The sequence below is a fragment of the Taudactylus pleione genome, unplaced genomic scaffold, assembly GCF_031769625.1.
Source record: "Taudactylus pleione unplaced genomic scaffold, aTauple2 ptg000251l, whole genome shotgun sequence".
Classification (NCBI taxonomy): Eukaryota; Metazoa; Chordata; class Amphibia; order Anura; family Myobatrachidae; genus Taudactylus; species Taudactylus pleione.
This window is the reverse complement of record NW_028284653.1, coordinates 8,779,980-8,800,549: the sequence shown is the minus strand read 5'-3', so window position 1 is coordinate 8,800,549 and position 20,570 is coordinate 8,779,980. Positions and strand designations below refer to the sequence as shown.

The following is a 20,570-nucleotide window of genomic DNA, read 5'->3' as shown; positions in this document are numbered from 1 at the left end:
TGAATACCCCCCTTTCCATTCACAGGTTTTAATAATACACCTTATTAGTGCAGTGTGGTTTATTAATTTGCAATAAAAGGATTTTTTGTTATATTAAACAAAATAACTCCTCGACTTTGAGGTAACCATATGTGTACATATGTTATAGGTTGGGATCTAGTCTCTGAGCCATCATTAGGGGGTGGTGAGGCTTTAGTCACACCATCAGAGGCAACATAAAGGTCTCAATTTTACCTTTGCAGACAATTGAAAAATAGCATGCACCCAGGGGCCCACGTGGTGAGAATACAGAAAGACTAATACCCTTTAAAAGTAATATGGTTATGAGGTGGAGGCACTGTTGGCAATATAAAGCTGTACAGTGCTCACCATTGCTGCACCAATGGTGAGCACCAAATACCTTTTGTTTTTGTTAGCACCAAATAAGTTTTTTGTTTTTTTAAAATGCCGCTTTTCTAAGAAAAAAGAAGCCACATTTCCTTAAAGATGCCTGAAAAGTTAATAAGCCATCATGGCCCCTGAATGTGTAAGAGACTATGCCAAACTATATTTAGTAGATTTTGCTTCAGGTATTTTTGTAATTTAAAGAGTATTTTTCAGAGCATGAAATGCAACAGAAAGTGCCAGTGTCATATATGCAGCTTCTGACATTGAAAATAAATCAAACTTTTAGGTCTCAGAGTCAAGCTTCTGTAAGGTACTACGGATGATTCAACCATTTTTATCAGAAACTTTAATTATTGCACATATTTAGTGGCAGAAATTGGGTCCAAATGGAACTTAGAGGGGAAAACATTGTGTATTACTCCAGCCCATAAAAAGGTCACAAATTACTGATGATGGGCAAAGGAAAGAACTATTGTGGGGAAGCTAGAAAAGTTCATAAAATAGAATTATCATTTAATGTAGACTATTTTATTTTGCAGAGTACTGTACTGCCAGTGTTCTTGACACCTTTCACATGGCAACATCATGTGGGACAGGGTTACTTTTGGCATCTTTTTTCATGTCTTACTGCTACATTATATTTTGGCACTTTATAAATATAGTATAATAAAGATACCTACCTTCTTTTTCGATTTACTGTACGGTCATCAGTGCAATCAGGACTTACTCTCCATATTTGGACCACAGATACTTTGACAGCAGATGCAGGCTTTACCCTTACAACTCACTTGACTTTGCGCAAACTGGGGCTCTCATCTACCATTCACTGCCACACGATGGAAAGTAGAAGTCAATCACACTTGATGAGTCTTTTCCATACCTGTAATGTTTTACTATTGGACATAAGACTGCCCCCACCACATAGTTTACTTTTATCCCTCATTTACAAATCTCACAAGACTATTTTTTTCTACTAAATAGAAGAATACACAAACTTCTTACTTATGCTAATTATGTTTAGAAAAATTCTAGTGGTCTAAAATGTATTATCCAAAGACCTCCATTTTCACACAGCAACAATAATAACAGAAAAAAACACAACCTAAAAATACATACAAATTGGCTAAATTGGACAGGTAAAAAGTCACACAGTCTGTTATGGGGAACAATTTCATATCATCAATATAGCTTAGAAAAACTATTCTTAAATGTATACACTAAAAAAATAAGAAGACACGAATGATATGAAAAAAAAAAACATACATTTTATTGGACAATTGCAAGCACCTTAATTCACAATTGGTTACTGTTACAACACGGGGTATTTTCACATCTAGTTATTGCAAAGGCTTGTGATTAAACCGCAATGGGTAAGTCAGGAAAACAAGTGGCACCGTTATTTGTAAAACCAGAAATAAATTTACATTCAATCAACAAACTTTTAAAAGGTTAAACAGATATCTGCTTACATTCTAAAAATCTGCATCACCTATAACATTTTATTTATATCTACAGGGAGCACTTGAACAGACTGAATGTTTTAAGGGAAAATGAATTGCTAGTTTATCCAAAATACATGTAACCAGTGCATTTCTTTTAAAAAAATAATGCTGAATTATATGTACAACTAAGCAATTGTGAAATGGGCTATTTAATGGTCAGAATATTACACCAAATGAGGGCTACTAAGCCCACTGTACTACATACTGAAGCATAATGTTGGTTTTAAAATATTTATAAGTTATTTTGCCTATGTGCAAAAATATAATAAATGTTAAATTGGACATCATATACAAATCCCCAGTGGACAATTTTTTTTTTTTTTATAATTACTGCAACAATCTGAAAGATACTATTGCATACGTTTGCCACAATAGAGGAGAAAAATGGCTGCTGAAGCCTCACTGTTGTACAAGATGTTATTCTAAATACCATATTACCTACACCAGCTCCTCAGCCTGATATCCATTTATATTTTCTGCAGACTTATGTAGTACAAACAAAACAAAACAAACACAAAAACCTCATTTTCGACACCTCTCCTCAAGAAAATGACATGCAATAGGTTTCTATTACACACGCATCTGGAAAAGGCTTTAACAGATAAAACAACTGCCCTCTTATCTGATCTTTATTTCATATAAAGTCTCTCTTCTCTACAAACTCCTGTGCTTTATTCCAGAGAGACGGAGGGGAGACATACTGTACAATGTGAATGGTCTGTGCAGACAGGAGGTAGCTGAGAGTATGTGGACGTGGCCTCACCTGCAAAGATGAAATGTCACTGCAGCAATTTTAAAACCTACTATAACATACTATAATATGGGTTTTCTAATGTGCATACATTGGGTTAAACTACAAGGAATTCAACTTCCCCTAAAGTGCCATTTGGGGTAAACTGCTTAAAAAAAAAAGTAGAGCAGCTTTATTTACCGAAACCCAGAAAATGTTTACACGCAGTCTGTCAACAGCTGAGGTTCAGTACATGCAGAAAGCTCAAAATTAAAATCAATTTAGGAGATACATCTGCTTTGGAATTTAAATCCCCTTTCCTGTAAGTAACCTCTTCAGTGCTAGATGGGCAAATAACATATTGTAGCCCTCTCCATCACTAGAAGAGTGTTAATGAAAATAAACATTTACAAAGTGAATATACATACACTATAGTACAAGAATGATTATCCCTTGGGTAAGGTAAAAATTTTTACAGTGCCCATGTATTAGGCCTGTTATTCATTTCAAAACTTATATTTACCCAACATCTGCTAAAACTTATCTTCATAAATAGTTACAAAATCTGGCAGACACATGAAAAAAAATTTACTCCTTATTCAAAAATTGGACATCTGAATGCCACGTAACATGAAAAACGAGACCAGATTAAGCTTTTTTTTTTTTTTTTAATATATTTTTCCTTTTTTCCTCTCACTGTCCCCATCCCCCCAAAAAGTGGGTCAGTAAAGCTTAAAGCTGAAGACACAAAGGCTATCCTTTCCAATGACCACAGCGCACACCAAGCAAAGGAAAACTAAACAGAAACAAAGTACAGTACTTCAAAAAGAAAAGTCTGAGGCTACAGCCCGATCACTCATAATCCTTTTACAGATATATGTGAGAGTCACTGTTTAGATCCGAAAGAATGGAGAGAACTCTTAAGACCAAAACATTTTCTAAGAACTTAACCAGGGATGTCTTAGGCACTCGCCAGCAGATGCACGTTTCTCTGGAACCATTTCCAGCATGGGAGTGAGAAAATCTGTAAACTGGGCAGCATCTTCATGAGGCCACCCATACTTTTCGACCAGAACGTCAAACAGACTCCAAGGCTTCAGTTTAGTGATGTGTCGAAGCTCTCCTACACAGAGAAAACAGTCATAATAAATAAACATATACTGGGAGTCGCTGCTTTGAGATTATATGGAAAATATTTTTGAGACAAGGGGCTGATTTGGAGTTGGGAACAATTAAAATAAAGTAACTTGGATCAAACAATGTTGGAATGGAGGGGGTACAAATACGTTTTTTTTGGGTTTTTTTGCATGCAGGGTAAATGCTAGCTGTGTTTGCATGTAGCCCACAAATACTGACCATCTTTATATAGATTTCAGTTTGGATATGCGCTTCTTAAATCTAAATCACTGTGCACCTTTTAAAATTTGCCCCACCTGCAGTGAAACCTTTTGCTTTGCTCCCAACTAAGAATTAGCCCCAAGATGTTTAAAGACTAGTCACTAGGGTGTAGATCTATGAAGCAGTGAAAACATTGGAGAAGTGTGCCAGTGGAGAAATTACCCATGGCAACCAATCAGCTATGAGGCTGCATTTACCAAGTACATTGTATAAAATGATAGGTAGAAGCAGATAGGTTGCCATGGGTAACTTCTACACTGGCTCAGATCTCCACTCTTTTCACTGCTTCATACAGCTACCCCTATATCAGTGCACAAATTAAGCTGTTCTCATTGCTCAGCTTACCCTAACAATAGCACTTCCAGACCCATAGAGATCACTGATGAGGTTTTATATTGTGTGGCACTTCTACAATAACTTTGCAATTAATTTAAACACTAATTTTTACCAATCATCAAAGCAAAACCGTAGTGGCTGGGTGTAATCGTGTTTTATATCCACTAGTGTTAATTTGCATTAAACCCAAGTAAAAACACCTGCAACTGTAGCAAGGAGCAGACTGTGGGTAATCCTGATTGGATTGCCAATCACAATCTGCGTGGCCGTGGAGAGCTGCCCTGAGCACAAGCAACAGGAAGATCACCCACCTAGCTCGGCCAGGAGGTTGCGGCTAAGGGGAGGTTGCAGCAGCAACCAAGGGGTTCGTTGGGGGGCAGTCTGACACGGTCGCATCATATCTGGCCATGTCAGGTATAGCCCAGCTTGGCGTGATCGCACCTGATATGGTTAAAATCGCTAGTAAATGCATGTAATTTAACACCAGTACTTCCAAAAGTCTCTCTTGTACTGATATGGGATTGTTTTCTTAATAGTTTAATTTAGAATACTGTGTCCATCCGAAATGTAATGAGGGAATCTTGTTTCATAAGTCACAGCTTCAGTTGTGTATGTCTAGTATGTAAATGTTGTATGTTTTTTTTTTCCCCACTACATTAACTAGAGAAGAGCTGTCACTATAGCAGACTTACGTCTTCAACTAGTAGTGGAAATGTTTAGTATTCCATTTTTATCCAAAATATTTTTGTTCAAAATTAATGAATAATTATTCAAAGATGATTTAGCAAAGTTTTTTACAGTGTGACCAACACTTAACAAAATTAATGTGTTGCTATGACAGTGTTGGCTAACCTTGACACTCCAGCTGTTGTGGAACTATATATCCCAGCATGCCCTGCCACAGTTTTAGCATGCCCTAATAGGAAAACTGTAGCAGTGCGTGCTGGGTTATGTAGTTCCATAACAGCTGGAGTGTCAAGGTTAGCAAACACTGTGCTATGATATCAGTAAATTAAATTGTTGTTTTCTTATTTCTTTAAACCACAAAAGAAACACTACGTTAAGAAAAACCATATAGACACAGTCCTATTTGAAGCCAGTATCCACCAAAAGTGTTACCAATCTGAAATGAATAAAATGTCAATGTATATTCTAATGGTGTTTGCTATTGTCCTATTTAATAAATAAATATATATTTAAAACATCATTTTGGCCATGTTTCGGAGTTTGAGAAAGCAGACAAGGTGTGACAGACACTGGTCCTTAAGTATCTTACCTACTGGAGACAAAAATCATTCTTTCACAAGTGTTTTTTTTTTTATTGTTAGTATCATATAAAAAAGGTATAGGGATGACCCTCCCTGCTCATGTGGATGGGGGTCATCATTTGTATCTTTTAGACTGTCCTCTGCTCCATATACTCACGTTCTGTGTCCTCCATCTATGTGAAAAGTGATCACAATATGTTGTGTCACTGGTGTCTTCCGAATGATAGCAGGTAACCAGCCTACATTCAGCTTGTTCATTGCCTGAACAGCAAATAATGTCATAGCAATTCATGTCAAGAATGTGTATTTTCCATAATTAAAAGGAAAAAATGAGGTTGTTGTACATATAAGAGCACTTAGGAAGTGCATCTCCATAATGGTACCACTTACTGTATTTAGTATTTGATTACTTACAAGTGCAACACTATTTAAAACCAAATCCTTTTGAAATAGTTCACTCATGGGTGTATTGACTTATGCTGGGTACACACATGAACAGTTTCACTCATGATGTGACCAACGTTATGATTTTCTCAGTGATGAAACTTGAGAACTTCCCATTTCTAGTGTACACATTAGTGATTCATTATTCAGATGTTAATGACTATCTATCCTAAAGCCCGGCAGAGAGTCAACGTTTGTAAATGAAGTATGTGCGGAAATGTCAGGGGACTGTAAATTCATACATTCTTCAATATGTGCACATTATTCGCTCTTTCTTTTGACAAATGTTGGCCAGCAGGTCAGATCCAATCATCTGATTAAAATGCTTTTGGAACGATAACACTGAGAAACAATAAAACAGTTTTTTTCGTGTGTCCCAAGACTGAAAAATACCCGAATCTTATAGTATTTTATGTACTGAATTCAAATATGTTTGTGATATTTCTTTATTTTAGTCGCATTGCAACTAAGATGCATTTTCGGATGAAAAAGAAGCTTGGGATCTGATGGGTCACTTGGGCCAGGTGTCTCATACCGAATGGCATACTGAAGAGAGGTGTATGAGGACACATCTGTACTTTGCCTCTTAACCACTTAACTGACTTTTTTTTTTTTTTTTTATCTAAAAACTGCTCAGAAATTGTCGTTTTATTTATGAGTGGATTAGAGGAAGAACATGTATTTTAGCTTATCCAAAACTATTTAATTCAAATTATTATTTTTTTGTTTAATATTTGTAAAAAATAGGTTGGAACATCGGATCACTGCCATCAGAACATCGTGAGTTTCCTTTTCCTAGCGGCTGCAGTCACCAGGAACACTAGGGGGCTGAGGAGGGTTAATTGACTTTTCCTCAGTGGCTACTAATCTTTGCAGCTGCTGGGTAGGGGGGTCCTGCTGTGTGGATCGATCAGCAGTGATGTGCAGCATGACAGACACTGGGGGAGCAGCAGTTGCGGGAAGATTCTCTTCCTGCACCCGCCCACACTGTGTATCTGACTGGTCTCATGGTTTGCGACCAGAGCAGATAACGGACAGCCTGGTGTGGTCGCAAACAACGCCACCATGCCAGGCAAATTCAATTAGGTGCAAAAAGTCGCATTTGCCGATGCAATCTTTCACGCATATAAGCGTATCACGCTATTCAATTCCTGGAGTTTTCACACGTACGAAAACTCCATAGGTGGAAACCGTCGAAAAGTTCTCACCACCTCAGAGGAAGGTGAAAAAATGAGCAAAATCTCTGTTTTCGACAAAAAATGTGGGGACTTGATTCAAAATGGTTCGTAAGGCTGCGTTTGCACGCACCCCGCTCGCTGCGAAAATATGCTAATGAATGCAATTGCACGGCAACCGCAGCACTATACCAAGATGTCCATCACTGTATAAAGCCGCCCACTTCCCATGACATGCATCCGCAAGTCAGCGAAAACATCGGTACCATCGTGTAACATCCGCACAGTTGTGATTGACCTGATCCTACCGCAGAAACTGCTAAACTTCCTGTCGCCATCTAGACGTCTGCCAGCGTATGCTATCGCAGGGGCTTAATTATGCACGCCCCTGTAACGGCGTTTAAATGCCCAGGCATGCCTGCGTTTCTCTGACACCACCCTTAAAACGGTCTCTTCCTGTCAATCACTGTGTTAAGACTCTGTGTGCTCACTGCGATCGCTTCCCGATCGCTGTGGCCAATTTGTGCATGCGCACTGCGTCTTATACGCATGTGCAGAATGCTAACATCGGCTGGCTGCATGCGAACCATCCTGAATCAGACCGTTGGTTCAGAACCCTTTGGACACCCCCCTATTGACTAATTAGGTAAAACAAACTAGCTTAATTTCCCCGAATAATGACATGTCATTTTTGGGGTGAAAATGTCAAAAGTGTTGGAAAATGGGTTTAAAGTACTGGGACAGGTAATTTGGGGGCTGTATGGATAGGACAGGTGTTTTTAGGATTGCAGGTGGCTGCAGCAGGTGTATTTTTTAAAACTGCACTTTATAGCCACAAAAATATACTAACACCCATTGTAATGTACCCCCAATTTAACTACATTATTTTTTCCTAAAGAAATTGCTTTATATAATTTTTCACACTTATGCAAATATGCATATGACAGCCATTTGACTCAATTTAAGAACCCAAAATACTTTTATTAGGGCTATTAATACACTTCTATGTCAGTGTCAGTTAGGCTTTTTATGGGATACAGACTGATTTCCCCAAAATATACTGTACTTTTCACTATTTTTTTCGCCATTCGCAGTTTTCACGTGTTTTGCAATTGAATTGGGCGAAAGCGGGAGTGCGCATTGAATAAGTATGCGAAAACATCGCATTAAAACTGGCGTATGAGGTGAAACTTTGCATCGGCAAACTCTTTTCGCCAATTGCGACTTTTTGCACCTAATTGACTTTGGCCCTAAGAGTCCAGCAGTAGTCAGCCAGCAAATTGGGGCTTCACTTGCCATGGTAACACTTTTCTATGTTAGAAATGTTGTGATGAAAATGCTTCTCGTGTTCGTCGCTCACAGCACCCATGTTTTCCGGAAACATGTCGAAGCGAGAGTCCAAAGAATGAACCTCTGATGACCTATTGCGCCTCATTGCTTTAGAAGATGTAAGAAGGTCACCCACTATTTCAGAATAGTAATTCCCAAAAAGTTTGTGCAGACACTTTCCTTAATACTTTATTTCTTATCCAATTCTATGACTGAGGGCTTACAGAACACCTTCCTTAATTTGGCATCACTGATCCAATTAAACTTATGTCTTAAGTATGAGAATCTGGTTTGCGTTTTATCCATTGCTTTAACAAAGGTACACTTTTGTCAGGGTCAACAAGTGAACTGTTCACACCATTTTTCTTGCCTGGAACAAGTGAGATACGTTTTGGCAATCCTTCGGAATGTAGCAGTTTTACTCTTCCCTACTTTCCCACTCACATAAAAAGCAACAGTACTTGGCGTAACCTAGCTGCGGCCATAGCAAAAGTGCAATGACCTTTACAGCCTCTCAGATATTACACTTAGATATATCTATCTATTTAAAATAAAGTTCCTGGTTAAGGGGTCTGCGTGTTCGTTCAGGCTAATCTCTTGAACCACTGTACGGATTTTGATGGGATTTTCACTAATTTATACAGCATTGGTCAAGGAAGGTTTAGATGTATGAACCATTTATCTGCAAACATTGGAACGCCACCATCAAATGGTAAAAACACTACCAGCGAAACAAAAACATCAATGGCTAGTAACCATCAGATTCCAATGTCCATCCCTACGCAGAACCGGTAGGCAGACTCCAGCCACCGCTCTCCCCCACCCTGAAGTGCTTCCTCTCGATCAGCCACACGCCCTCGGTGATCAGGAGGCACCTCCCATGGAAGTCAGCGCTGTTCTCGGACAGGGGCACCACGGGGAGGAAGCTCGGCAGGAAGCCAAAGAAATACAGGATACATTATGCAAAGAGGACATTGCTCATCACCATGTTCGGCAGCTGGGGAGGGGTGCACATGGAGGTTATGGAGATATGCACAGGTGCCCCGGGTACATGCTGCTGATAATGCTTACGGTAGCTACAATATAAATCTCTCAACCATGATCCTCCTGCCCTTTCCAGCACATACCAGTGGCCGGGCCTCCGGGCAGCAGCAGTGGGAGTTGTGGTGACACTGATGAGAAGCAGGGGGCAGGAGAGTGAAGCAGGGGTTTGTGGTGAGATGCAGTGGACTGTGGTGACATGGCATAGGTTTTTATGAGATGCAGGGGGCTGTGGCGAGATGAAATTGCTCCATTGCGAACCTGGGGCAGGTTGCTAACATGTGCATGCGTGTATATATATACACAAGTATATCTAACATACTATTCGTTAGTTCTAATACTGATCAACTCGTAGGTTGAATACATCGGTTATTGCAATATGTGAAACTAGCGATTAGATACTTGTACCATTACGTGGTGCACTAATTGACCTAATAGGTTATTATGTATTTTGCTATTTGTTGTATTTTGGCTATTGTAGGCTTCCGTAGCCTTAAGCTTCCAATGTTACTATGGTGATGGGGAGCACTCCATTTGCGACGTCACATTGACGGCGTCTGAAGGAAATTCAGCGGGCTTTTTCACTGGGTGCAAAGGTGTATTTAAGGTAAGAAATTGTCATTTACTTTTTTTGTATCCTGACGAAGGGACCAATAAAGAGTCCTGAAACGTTGATTTAAACAACGAGTATGTGAAGTCTGATTACTATAGACGCCGCGAGTGACGCCTGTTCCAGGACTTTGTATTTTCCTCTCCAATTTGAGAGAGGTAATAAGGAAGGCACCGGGCGCAGTATTTTACCTTATATCGAGGAGTGCCGGCAAGACTATATAGTATATATATATATATATATATATATGTATATATATATACACACACACACATAAATATATATATATATATATATATATATACACACACACACAGACACAATTTTATCCTACGCTTATTCTAAATAAGGAAAATAGACATGACTCCACAAGAAAACTAAGTCTGATAGGAAAAAACAAATTGCTTATTTGGATTCAGCACAAGAAAAAATACTTTGAATACCCGTCAAAACTCTTGGGACAAAAATTGTGGTTTACAAGTGTAATAGGCCTTTGTACACAGTCTCAGATTATCAGACCAAGCAGCCTTAAATCGGCTGATCGGCCAGATTATTGCATAATGTGTACCTAGCTTTATTTAGGAACTGCTATTTTCTTTATATATTTTGGTAATGTGTCTTCTGTTGTTTCCATTCAGTTGTAGTGCATATGGATAAATCATATACAGCATCATCATAGATTCATTATTAAAGGACATACACAACTCATCACTGCACATAATGTTGTTAATCAGATTTTCATTTAAATGACCCTTTTGAAACATTAAACATCTTAAAGTGCATTACCATTTGGCTCTCCATACATTCAAAAAAGCATTGTTCTGTGGTGCAAAAAACACGGGTTACCTTTTTTGGTGAAAAAATCCTTGGAATATTTTCCCAACATAGCAAATTTTCGAGGGATTTTTCCCAGCAGTTCAGTGATCAATGCTATGTGATCTGTGTTTGAAGAACATTGCCAGCAAAACAGAAACATACAGCTTTATCAGTACATTTTACATCTTTATGAATCAGGCCCGGCACAGACAGAATAAATCTGCATGCTGTCATACCAGAAGCTTTGAGGGACAAGTCAGGCACAGGAAGTCAAACCCAATGTGAATGCAGTGTGCACAATGTCTGCAGGTTCCACAGTAGTATCAGCTCTATGAAGCAATTTCAATGTAGCTCATAAATTCATTTAAATTTAATCTAGATTGTAGAAAATCAAAGCCAAATAAAACAGCAGCAATGGTTTTCATTCTGTCTGCATCACAACGCCTTCTGTAAGGAAGAGGTACTACCTCTGCGATTGAAGAATTCCCGAGAATATTTTCCAGACAGAGCAAAGTGTCTTGGGATATTGCCTAGAAGCTCAATGATGTGTGCTATATGGTCTATGAAGGAGAGAAAAAGAGGAGTGAAGGAGTGAGAAAGAACAGAATGAGATAAGAAAAGAAAGGGAGGGAAATAGAATTAATTACAAAAAGAAAAAAAAACCAAAACCAAAAAATAAATTGAAACCAATTATGGGGTAAAACCCATGCAGAAGAGGGTCAGCACAACAGTGACAATTAGTAAAGTTTATGACCAGGGCTTATGTTGCAGAATAACTCAACCAAGCAATAAAGCATGGGAATGGATAGGTTCACAGACAGAAAACAGAAAAGCCTTGGTATGCCAGTTAGGGAAAATTAGTCCTTCGATATGTTCCATAACAACCCAGCCTTAAAAGTTAATAGCATGAGGTGAACCTCATATATAGGCGTGATTTGCATATTCTATAAATATATTTTCATTTTATTCACCCCACTCAACTACCATAAAACATCTGCACAATTATCTCAAGGTCATATGGACCGGTTTGCCTCAAAATAACACCCCTTCTGCAAAAGATTATATTTATGCCTATTCTGTTACCTATTTGTATTTTGAACCACGGGCTGACTTTTCTACATACATGATTTGCTTAATTTTATATTCCATTAATCTAGCTGCTGAAGATTCTATACAGCAGACTTCATCCAGTAGTGGGAATGTTTTTGGTTTGCAATGCTAGAAGTACCAAACCATCTACATTTTGGACCAGAGAGATATTTTGATACGAATTCACAAAAGTGACAACATCAAAATATATATATTTTCTTTTAATTTTTTTTTCTACAAAATTTCCAATGAATAAATTAGTCACTAAAGATTAAAAAGTTGGTAGCGCTATATATTAACACCAGTTAAAGACTATTCATAAAACGTAATTTAAACCATAAAAGAACATGGCATTAGGAATGTGTACAGACACATTTCAAACTAGCATCCACGATGTATGCAGCTGTACGCACCTGTCATCAATCTGAAATCTATTAATAAATTGGCAGTGTACATAAATAGTGATTTCTAGGAATTTGGATAGCTGTCGTCCATAAAACATATATATATTATATATATATATATATATATATATATATATATATATTTTTTAGTAGACAAATCTAGACCACTTTTACAAAACTACTGTGAATTTGGGTAATAATTCTATTTAGACTGACAAAGCAAACAGTCTTATAGAATAGGCTGTCTGTACCTAAAGACAGACACTAGCAAATCACACCTAGAAATCAGCAGCTTAGGGTTCTTGTAACTACATACTACTGTAAGTCAGGCAGCACCTTACAAACAAATGCAAGTCTTACAAGGATTTAATGTCGTCTGAGTGACATTATGAAATAAAATGAGCTTTTTGAACAATTTCCATCCACTTCACTCTTGATTATGAGAAGAAATAAAACACATTGAAATAATTACATTTAAAATATTCAAAACATGCAGCTTCCCTGTCTATCATTTTCTACAGACTAGCAATAACGTTAAACATGTACAATTTATAGTAGCATAGGAGCATGACAGCATCAAATGTATTGTATATGTGATTGCTTTTCTCACTGTTGGGATGATACAAAACTTGGAGAAAATGTTACAATACGTACACATTCCAACATGTATTATTAGCAATACAGAACATACTGGAATTGTTGTTTTGGTCATTTCTAGAGGAAGACACTAGTGTACTAGCAAAACTGATAATACAATGTATTATTACTTTCACATCCTTACGATGCTTGCAAATACAGGAGAAATATCAAAAGGAGCCTCAATTTGATCTGATAATATGGGTCAATAATATTAATCTAGCCAATTGGCTGTCAACTGTAGTACGTAAAAGATCACATATGCTACACATCCATAAAATCAAATAATGCTTTCTAGATCAGCGATTCTCAACAGAGGTACACAAAGCAAATTCAGTTCTGGCTGGAGGGTAAGGGTATGGGGCAGCTCTCCCAGTTTCAGAGGCTCAGCACTCTTCTCTTGTAATTTGTAGAAATCTATTATAGAATGAACCTGAGCCATGTGTCTAAGTGCAAGTCTATGTCCAGTAGAGAGCTGAAAGCACCAACTCTCTCCCAGCCAACAAACTCCCCACGTTTGAGGTCCCGTGAAGGTTCCATGAATCGGAAACTCCATCCTCACCATATGTCCTACAAATTAATCACCCAACTGGAAGTCCTGTAAATCTGCAAATTTGGGCAAAAACTGGAAATCCAGTGAACATGTTTTATTATAATAATCAAATATAAAACTGAAAAAAGCCCACAGATCTGATATCCATGTGATTGTTAGAACATAACATCGCTTTAAAAAGTAATAAGAAAACATGTGGACTACAGTTTTATTGTCACTTTTACAGTTTTCTGAAATTATAAGTGAGACAGATATATGTACGTACAAATCATTCTATTGTGTTAATTTTTTTTTTAAATCTTGTTTATAGCAAATTTATAGCTTTTATATACAGTGGTGCAAATGTTTGGGTTACAAATAATGCAAATGTGCTGAGACTGAGTACCCAGGTGATAATTGTTTCAGCTCTCATGTCCACAAATGTGTGACTACTTGATCTTATTGTGTCAATTTCTACAGTAGCATCAAGTGGGTGTATGTTTCTTTCTTTTACAAACTTAGAAAAGCAGTGTCTTACCAATGTACGGCAACTGCTTCCTAACAAATGGATAGGCTACACACTTAATCAGCCTGCAAAGTGAATAGCTTTTTTGTGTTTATGTGACAAGTTCACTTAAATCCTATTTGTGCATTAGTTATACGAAGTGTGATGAGGACATTACATAAATTGTCTGAGCAGTCCCTGTCAACTGTACAAAAATAAAATGTAACTAAAAATAATCTAAAGAGGAAGTAATCTGATCATCAGACAACTGCAGACTAATATCACTGTTTATCACAAACTCTGTAAAGCAATGTAGACTAGTGGAGAAGCCAATAGACAGTAATTTTGTCACCTATGAAGTCAATCCCTCTATAGCAAGTGCACTACTCAAATGTCAATGCTCACATGAAAAGCCTTCAACATATGTTTGCAAACATGAACGTCAACTTTTCACTTCCAACAGTTAAAAACTATACTATACAATTACTGAAATCAGGACTGTGGCTCCAATTTGTAGAGAAAGAAAGATTAGTGATAGTTCAGTTCTAGCAAAAATCAAAGAGCTCCCATCACCAGTGCAGATAAAGTTGTATGCAGGGAATTCCTGACCATTTCTTCCCACTGAGTGGAGTACGCACCTTCATCTCTGGAATAGTCCTCCCCAGAATGTGGTTCAAACAAATAGTCACCAGTTGCTAATTCAAATGCCTGAATAAAGACAAATAAACAAGAAATCAGGAAATAAAAATAATTACCAGATATGCCAAAGTGGTGCGTGTCTAGGATGGAAAATGGAAAATTCTTCAATTCTCTATATAGCCCTACAAACTATACAAATGTCCAGATAAAGTGATAAAACAAATTGTCAAAAGTCACAAGTTTTTGGGGAATAATTAAGTATTCGTAAAATTTAAAATTGTTTACATTTAATGCAGAACAAACAGGAATGATAAACTCAGCTTTCAGCAAACCACCACTGTTAACTAAAGTAAACCCCCCTCTACTTTCTAGCACTTGTCCCCCGGTTTTTGAAGAGGAGATTGGTTCTGCATATGTGCAGAATAGATCTCCTCTGAGTCCCCAGAACCCGTGCAGTGATAAGGCGGCCTATTCTGCCAATATCATTTCCGGGATCGTGCGCACAGCATTCTGGAGAACATGCACCACGGATCCAAGTGTGAGGAGGTGAACTTAAAGTAGCCCCCCTTCCCAGCACTATTTGGCTGATCTCTGCAAGTACAGACATCATCTGCAGCAGGGGGGACTGATCATAATTTTTTTGCAAAGCTTCAAAACTACAAGTGAAAGAATAGTAGCAACTGCAGACATTAGGATCTCTACCAGACTTGGGAATAACTATGCTCTATGTCCAGTTGGTGACCAGTATCAAAATTGGAGCCCCGTATAATAGAGTTAAATAGTTTGGCAAACATGGGGAAGAGGACTCATTGGATTCTTAGGTAGTAATGTGCCATTGAATGCTCAGGTTAGGGGGCCACTAAGTTCTTAATTCTCATATATTACCTATGTTAGCTTATAAGAGGAAATGTCTTTATTAAGAGATAGCAGGCAAGAATATAAGTATCAATTTGAGTCAAACTAAATATTAAAATGTAGCTGGTATGGTAAATGGTATTCAACCAATTTGTAATTTTAGTCTTGTCGTGTGATTTGGCTTTTAGCTTCCATTATTGAAATTATTCCACAATGAATATATTTGGTTACCTAATTAGGAGATTGCTTTATACCCAAGATTAAACATTTTTTTGCTGAAGCCAACAAACATTTACCAGCTCTAACTGAAAATACTTTGTTGACCTGGCTTGAGAGAACAAGTAGTTTACTATAGATGGAACAGTGGAATATAAATGGTTTTTAAGAGATAGAGTGCAAATCTAAGCCTCCAATTCTGCAACATGGATGCGTGGTTTTCTTCTTGAGCGGGAGCCAAGTTTATTGTCCCACTTTTGGTGTTTTGTGTACTTTCCATATTGTTGAGGGAGATAAATTTTGGATTTAATTAGGAGAAAATATTAAAGAACCTTTTTCATTTTGGGTTATTCCAGGCTTCAGCTTGAGGGACTTTGTAAACCAACAGCATATCTGAGTTGACTGGGCCAGAATAAATGGGACCCTCACACCATATAGTCTTTGCATAGTGAGTTTTGATATTAAAGGTCTAATAATCCATAAAGTATTGTTAAAATCTCCTCCTAAATTAATTTGTCCCTGTGCTACTTACTTGAGTTGGTGGAATAATTCAGTGAACACAATTAAAAGGCAGGCTACCATATTAGGGGTATTCACATGGTGCCTAGGTGGTGAGGAGCACTCAGTACCAAGAGATGCAGCAACTCAAAGGAAAGTGTCGGCGAATGTGTAAAATGTTGCTCTGGTATAGGAAAAATTGCCAATTGGGATTAGGTCTCTAAGAATTAAGCCCAATTTTAACAACGTTGAATGGGTGGCATCAATAGGATAAAGGAGCCCCATCAACATTTGGGTAAGTGCCAAAGCAGTCGGGTGTGTAATATTTATTTGTATTTTTTATTTTAATGAAAAATTTACGGCAAATTATGAGTAGGTAAACCAAATCGAGACAACAGCAGATATGAACACTTAGGGCCAAATTCAATTATCCACAAGTTCCCTAGTGTAAAGCCCAGTGTTACATTAACGCGCACTTCGAAGGATATTTTCATGAATTGTGTTCCCAATACTCGCACAACTTAAGTACAAACAGCAAGTTGCAGGAATGTCGCTTTAATTCTGCAGTGCGCAAACTATATGAAGTGCATTACAAAGTGGGGAAATCATCTTGAACCTGGAAAACAATATCAGGACAGTGAAGAAAGCTGTTAGTGACCATAAGCAAAGTATTGGAGGCAAATAAATGGTGTCAAATGTTTTATTTTTTTTGTAACTTTTAAAAATGATGGGAAAATTATAGTCAGTAAGTGCATTTCAGCAAATAAAAGTGTCTATAGTATTTTGTGGTGCACTAAAGTATTAATAGTGTTATAATAGTGATATTTAATAATAGTAATGATTTAAAAATGTATATTTAATAATAATCTAAGTATGTACAGTATATATATATTTATAAAAAGTTGGGAAAAACACTTGCAACTGCCATCTGCAAGTTCAAAAATCCCTTTCTCCTCAATACAACACCCAACATACATGTCATACATCACTGACTCGAATTAGATTTGCCTCAAAGAACATAGTTTTCTAGAGAAAATCCTATACACTTTACATGTATGTCTCTTCACTGTTCTACAACTATGCAGCAAATTTCAAAATGAGGAGTAACCTCGAAACACACACACTAAGAAAAAAGGGATGTGATCAGTTTGGTTTAATTTTTAAATGAAACCCTGATGATTGTGTTATGACTTTCATCAGGGTAACTTCTATTACATATCCATTTTAGTGTGGTTATGTCTAGATAATTGTTTTAGGAGTATGTCTAGAAAACCAGAGTAGATGCAAGTGAAAGAAGCAGAACGTAAAGTAGAAGCAAGCTTTGAATTGAGGCGTAGAAGAAGTAGTAGGGTATAGTTACAATCACCACAGCCTCCAAACAGGCTACGCTTGTGGAACTAAAGCCTAATTTCACTGCTCTTTGCAATCACACAATTGTGGATGCATATGTTGCATTCAAATAGCCAAGTAGTCGATTAATAATACAGGTGCTTCTGCATAATGAAGATCATGCCAAAAAAGCAGTTGTATAAAACACAAAGACATTTCTCACCATACAAGCTGTGCTCCATATATCCGCAGGGGTGCTATACCCAGCACCTATGAGAACTTCTATGGAACGGTATTGTCTGGTCTGGATATCTTCAGTGAAGTGTTTGTGCTGCACAATGAAAATATATTTATAAATATGAGGTACCTGTTAGTAGGACAAGTGCATTCATATTCGGGTAACGTTACATACCACCCAACATGCGTTTCCGAGGTCTGCAATTTTAACTCTAATATTGTCAGCGTTTCTTGGATCCAAGGGGTTCACCAGTAGATCTGCAGCACGCGCTTTATCTGCAACATGAGATACACAGAAAATTAATAATCACTATATAATTGCAAGAACACTGTACCTAGTTTAATAGTCAAATACATGGAAAAATTGAAATATTTTAAGCTAATTTGAAAATATTAACAATAAAGTCATCAAATTCCCTGAAGTGTAATCAGACAAACTAATCAAGTCATTTATCATTTCTGAAAACATACAGGCTTATATTAGTATTTGTGTTGCATATCTGCATGTAAACTACTTTAAATCAATAAAACATAAGAAAGGAGCAAAAATTATTAACTTCCATAAGAGCCTTTATGTATGGGCATCTTATTTATGTTAATGCTTTAGCACGCGCGCACACACACACACACACACACGGCCCTATAAACTAATCTAGCTAAGGCTTCCATCTCCTCTAGGAGAGAGGAAAATAAATTCAAAATGTATTACAGATATTACTGTGTGACCACACGCCTCCTCTCCATCTTTCCTGACCCCTTGGATCTTTGTTGGAGGTCATGCAGACAGAGAGACACTCAGCCACACCCTTATTTGGACTTGCCTAACACTCACATACCCTGGTACACTCTATTACTGGTATACAGATTCCCAATTCTCCCCATACTCATTGCTTCCTAGCCCCTTCAAGATGTTTAATGATGCTCCAAAATGCATCCTCTTAGAAACAATCTGAGGCTCCCGCATACACTGCCACTATTAATGGCATTTGGCTGACATGTATGGAAGGCATTCTGGCAACTCTCCACAATACCCCTTAAAGTAGGCCTGGCCAACCTGTAGCTCTCCAGCGGTTGTGAAACTACAAGTCCCAGCATACCCTCCCACTGATCAGCTTGTAAAGCAAGGTGGGAACTTAGTGTGGAAAAAAGCAGCAGCTGCTGCATCATAGCACTTTCGTATACAGATTCAGACTCGGTCGCATACAGATACACAAGTGTCGCATAGCAAATTAATCAGTGCTGTTTCATAAAGCGGCTTGTCACAACCGATAGCGATTAAGATGCATTTTCGAATGAGTTGCATGGCAGCTGGCACGCTGAGAAGGACTGTTTGGCGCGACGGAAGCAGTGGTGTATGAGGACACATCTGTAGATGTAGAGCAAAGTAGTGCTAATGTGCATTGCCACCAAGTATCTTAAGGTCTAGGCCCATAATAAGCACAATAATATTGGGCAAACACGTTTATGGTAAACGTCACATGCAATGAAACACAAAAATCTAATAGAAAATAACAAAAAAAACAATATTAACCCCCCTACATTAAAACATAATAATAATGCGCATAATACAGTACAAAAACTATGGACATAATAATGAGTTTCAGCTTTGCATGAAATACAGAGACCATGCAAATAATACAAAGGGGTGTAGCAGTCATGCCGGTGGTGGGATATACAAATGTAGTGACAATTCACACATCCAGTACATTGAAGTGACCCATTTTTCAAAGTGAGCCAATTGCTTGGTAGAAGTAAGCTAGTTTTAAATCCTAGCCCGTCCGGCTCTAACATACAATTCCCTCTCTCAAGGTGGAAGGACCTAGTGTCCAACTCACAAACTTAAGCGTTATGGTAGTCTTACCTTTGTTAACTATTTATTCGAAGTCCATAGGAACCACAGGGATTATTATTATCCTTTATTTATATGGCACCACAAGTGTTCTGCAGCGCCTTACATAGTACATAGAACTAATAGGTGAACAAGTAACTTACAGTACATTACAGTGCAGGACAAGGACACAACTTATATACATTGCTGAAATAGTGATTCAAGCACTCACAATAAGCTGCCGGGAGTTGGCAGTCCCGTGTTAGGTGCCCTAATGGGGAGTAGAGAGTAGAAGAAAATGTAAAGAGAAGCACATGAGGGAAGAGGTCCCTGCTCGTGAGAGCTTACATTCTAAGGGGAGGGGCAGACAGACAGGCGTGACACAGAAGGGGAAGATAGGAAGGAAAGAGCATGAGGTGGGTTAGGATGAGTGCTGAAAGGCCTTGATGAATTAGTGGGTCTTGAGAGCCCGTTTGAAGATTTGTAGAGAGGTGGAGAGTCTGATAGGGAGAGCATTCCAAAGGTAGGGAGCAGCACGGGCAATATCTCGGATGCGGGAGTGGGAGGAAGTAATCAGTTGGCAAGAGAGGCGGCATGCATTAGTTGAGCGAAGTGGACGGGCAGGAGTGTGAAGGGAGAGAAGGTCAGAAATGTATGCGGGAGAGGATTTGGTGAGGGCTTTGTAAGCGAATGTAAGAACCTTGAATTGGCATCTGAAGGGGAAGGGGAGCCAGTGTAGAGATTGAAGGAGAGGGGAAGCAGATGT

At 38.1% G+C, this 20,570-nt stretch overlaps 1 protein-coding gene across 7 annotated transcripts in view; it reads right to left on the bottom strand.

Annotated features, from left to right (window-relative positions):
- Nucleotides 1-1,630: 1,630 nt before the first annotated feature.
- Nucleotides 1,631-20,570, bottom strand: part of SRPK2 (SRSF protein kinase 2) — a 185,925-nt gene continuing 166,985 nt past the window's right edge. For 3 of the 7 annotated variants that reach the window (XM_088480223.1, XM_088480225.1, XM_088480226.1), the window contains exons 12-16: nucleotides 18,152-18,252; nucleotides 17,963-18,070; nucleotides 14,841-14,910; nucleotides 11,504-11,596; nucleotides 1,631-3,742 (exon numbers count right to left, since the gene is read on the bottom strand). In XM_088480223.1, coding sequence (XP_088336349.1) covers nucleotides 3,558-3,742; nucleotides 11,504-11,596; nucleotides 14,841-14,910; nucleotides 17,963-18,070; nucleotides 18,152-18,252 — 557 coding nt within the window. In that variant the 3' untranslated portion in view covers nucleotides 1,631-3,557. Of the gene's footprint in view, nucleotides 3,743-11,066; nucleotides 11,160-11,503; nucleotides 11,597-14,840; nucleotides 14,911-17,962; nucleotides 18,071-18,151; nucleotides 18,253-20,570 lie in introns of all 7 variants that reach the window. The other 4 variants (XM_088480227.1, XM_088480228.1, XM_088480224.1 and 1 more) reach the window with 2 other exon arrangements.